Here is a 2876-nt window from a genome sequence, read left to right as displayed (position 1 = left end):
CCGGAAATGTGTATTGGCTGCATAAACCTCAAATCAAAAAAAACGGAAACGATTAACTAAGTAAATATCCGGAAAAAAACCCACATTTTTATGTTCATGCCTAAAATTACAAGGCATGTCCAATGTTCAAAAAAAAGAGCAATTACTTTCCACACTGCATACATACAGTAGTATTGACAATTATAGATATAACCCTGAAAAAAAATAAATGAAGTGCAGTGTTATAAATTACCCTGACAGTACTGCAAGTTACTGTAGATAAACTTGAACATTTATACGAGTTTATTTAAAGCTTCCATCATGGTGTTTTCCATAATTTGGAAACGTTTTGGGCCGAGATGTCTACCCATCATCCTTGATATCACAATCGCCACATCGATACGGTTCTGATCTTTCAATACTCCCAGCATCTTGCGCCCCGCTCCGAACTCACCGTCATCACAATATCCTTCGTGGAGGACCCCGTTATTGTCTTTGAAGCGATAAATCAAAATATTATGGTTAGCACGCCCATATACCGGATCAATCGAAATTTTTTTGTAGAAGTTTCTCACCTTTGCATACGCGTTTACATCAACCGCAGCAGCACTGAATTGGTTTCCCCCATCAGAGTGAGTGTCAGATCTTTTGGTCGTAATTCCCTCAATTTTCTCAAGCTCCTTACTGTCCATCTGCAGAAGTTCCTCTGCGTTTGGAGTTGAAACTTTGTCCTTATAAACTGTTCCATTTGGGAAAACAAGTTTGTCACCCATAACTCGAGTTTTGACGTTGTCCTGCCAGTACTTGTTATTCAGTTCTATAAGTTTTTTACGGGTTTCATTAACCTGAGGGGGTGATTGGGGTGTAATGTAAAAGGGTAGTTCCTCTCCAGCGTCCTTCTTGACCTTTTGTTGTTTCAGTATCTCATCTTTATACTCGATTTTTATAAGCCTTCCAGTAATAGTGCGTGGCTTTCCGGATTTTGAATCACCATTTCTATGAATGTTAGAAAACTCAACACCCTCCACTCCCAAATGCTCAATTATGAGGTGGGGAATTTTTGTTCTCAAGACCTCCCCGCTTTCTTCCTCTAGATTGTGTACAAGAATGTTAAGTTTCATTGATCTCCCTTTTAGATCCGTTATTTCTGCTTCTTGTTGTTGAACTTTTCTGTCTAGTTTAATAACTACTGACTTCAGCATTTCTATGTCTTTTCTAAGCTTTTCATTTTCAGTTTTTAAAAGCTCCACATCTGAAATAGTTTCTTCCTGAGTCCAGGCGACACATTGAATTTTGTCATCCAAGCCATCCTTCTCCCACAAATCTGCCTTTATGTCTCCAACATCTTGGGATAATTTGGCCAAAGTTTTGTAAGGCTCTGTTATAGTTAACGGTTCCATGCCAGGGGCAAAGGTTGCCGTCGCTTGAAACGGATTTAAATGTCCAAATCCACTAGAGGGAAACGGCTGGCTTTCCATTATGTCGGGTGCCCGTGATTGTTTTGGTGAATCGTACTCATGGGTGCGGATCCCCCTGGATTCCTTACGTGTTCGCACCATTGTATCACAAAAAGGAGACAAAGGAAATAATGAATTTCTAAAGACAACACAAATATTTCCTTCGTTTACAAATCCAACCTTCAACAGTGTTGAAAATAAGAAACCGGGCAAGTTTCCGGGACCAGTAAATTGCAAATAAGCTCAAAAATTGGTCTAAAGATCTCCACTAGAAAAACACGACCGCCATGGCCAGTAACCACGTGACCTCCTTTTCTAAAATCGAGATGTTCGTTCCAAATCCGCTGCGTTGTTTCAAATGTCAGCGGTTTGGACATGGACAATCCAATTGTAAAGCCTCTGAAGCATGCTTCAAGTGTGGTGAAGAGGAACATGATGGTAAAAGTTGTCAAAAAGACCCCAAATCCAGAAACTGTAAGGGCGGGCACATGGCTTCCTCTAAACATTGTCCAATTTGGAAAAAAGAGAAAGAGATACAAAAGGTAAAGGTTGAAAAAAGGATACCTTACTCAGAAGCCAAAAAATTGGTAAATATGTACAGTGTCCCGAAACCAAATTTGACAACATATGCAACTGTTGTAAAATCGTCCTCTTTGAAGGACATGTCTACACAGGTCTCTGAAAAAGACTTATTTCAGCAGGCCTCATCATGTAAAATAAATTTGTCATCTAATGACAAAGGTAAACCCACTTCAATACCTGCTTCTGCAGGTCCTGCAGTTGCGGCTGCACCAAAAACCGTAGCTGTGGCTACACCACAGCCATCGGCTGCGAATAAATCAACACCAACAGGGAGACAAAACAAGTCTCCCTCAAAAAACATCCCCAAGCAGTCGAGTGATCATTTGCCCAAAGGGGCACGAGATGCCGTCACTCTCCACAATAAATTTGGGGTCTTCGAGGAGATGGACATTACACCCTGCCATTCCTCCTCGCAAGTTCGAAGTACGTCACCCAAGAAAAATAAAGGGAGGATATCCCCCATTTCTCATAATAAATAAAAATGAATCATCCTATGTTTATACAATGGAATTGTCGAGGTTTTAAAGTCAACTTTAACGAATTATCTTTACTTATTCAGGACCATTGCCCGGTAGCTATATGTTTACAAGAAACACATTTAAAAGAAACAGATAAAATTAATATTAAAAACTATAGTATGTATAACCACTATGCTCAAACTGAGAGAGCATCTGGTGGTACTTCAATAGCAATTAACAATAAATACATTCACAGCCAAGTAGCTTTGAAAACTAATCTACAAGCAGTAGCTATACGTCTTTCTCTTGAAAAAACAATTACACTTTGTTCTGTATATGTACCTCCAAACTATAATTTACAAACTTTAGAAATTACAAAATTAATACAACAACTCCCTGC

General features: G+C 39.3%; 2 protein-coding genes across 2 annotated transcripts; one reads left to right on the top strand and one right to left on the bottom strand.

The window, feature by feature from the left end:
• Nucleotides 1-272: 272 nt before the first annotated feature.
• On the bottom strand, nt 273-1538 carry LOC133179682 (uncharacterized). Its single transcript, XM_061314378.1, has one exon. It carries the CDS (start codon nt 1536-1538, stop codon nt 273-275), a length of 1266 nt encoding a protein of 421 aa, XP_061170362.1.
• Nucleotides 1539-1723: 185 nt separating this feature from the next.
• On the top strand, nt 1724-2497 carry LOC133179681 (uncharacterized). The gene has a single exon (XM_061314377.1). The coding sequence runs from the start codon at nt 1724-1726 to the stop codon at nt 2495-2497; it is 774 nt and encodes a 257-aa protein (XP_061170361.1).
• The last annotated feature ends 379 nt before the right edge of the window (nt 2498-2876 follow it).

Source organism: Saccostrea echinata, unplaced genomic scaffold, assembly GCF_033153115.1.
Source record: "Saccostrea echinata isolate AGI-Se365-2 ecotype Australia unplaced genomic scaffold, CSIRO_AGI_Sech_v1 ptg000005l, whole genome shotgun sequence".
NCBI lineage: Eukaryota > Metazoa > Mollusca > Bivalvia > Ostreida > Ostreidae > Saccostrea > Saccostrea echinata.
Note: the sequence above shows the minus strand (reverse complement) of the source record. Positions and strands in the feature narration are given on the sequence as shown.

What these genes read in the sequence shown, in the direction of transcription:
- LOC133179682 (XM_061314378.1), bottom strand. Translation starts at nt 1,538, where the DNA reads ATGGTGCGAACACGTAAGGAATCCAGGGGGATCCGCACCCATGAGTAC.
- LOC133179681 (XM_061314377.1), top strand. Translation starts at nt 1,724, where the DNA reads ATGGCCAGTAACCACGTGACCTCCTTTTCTAAAATCGAGATGTTCGTT.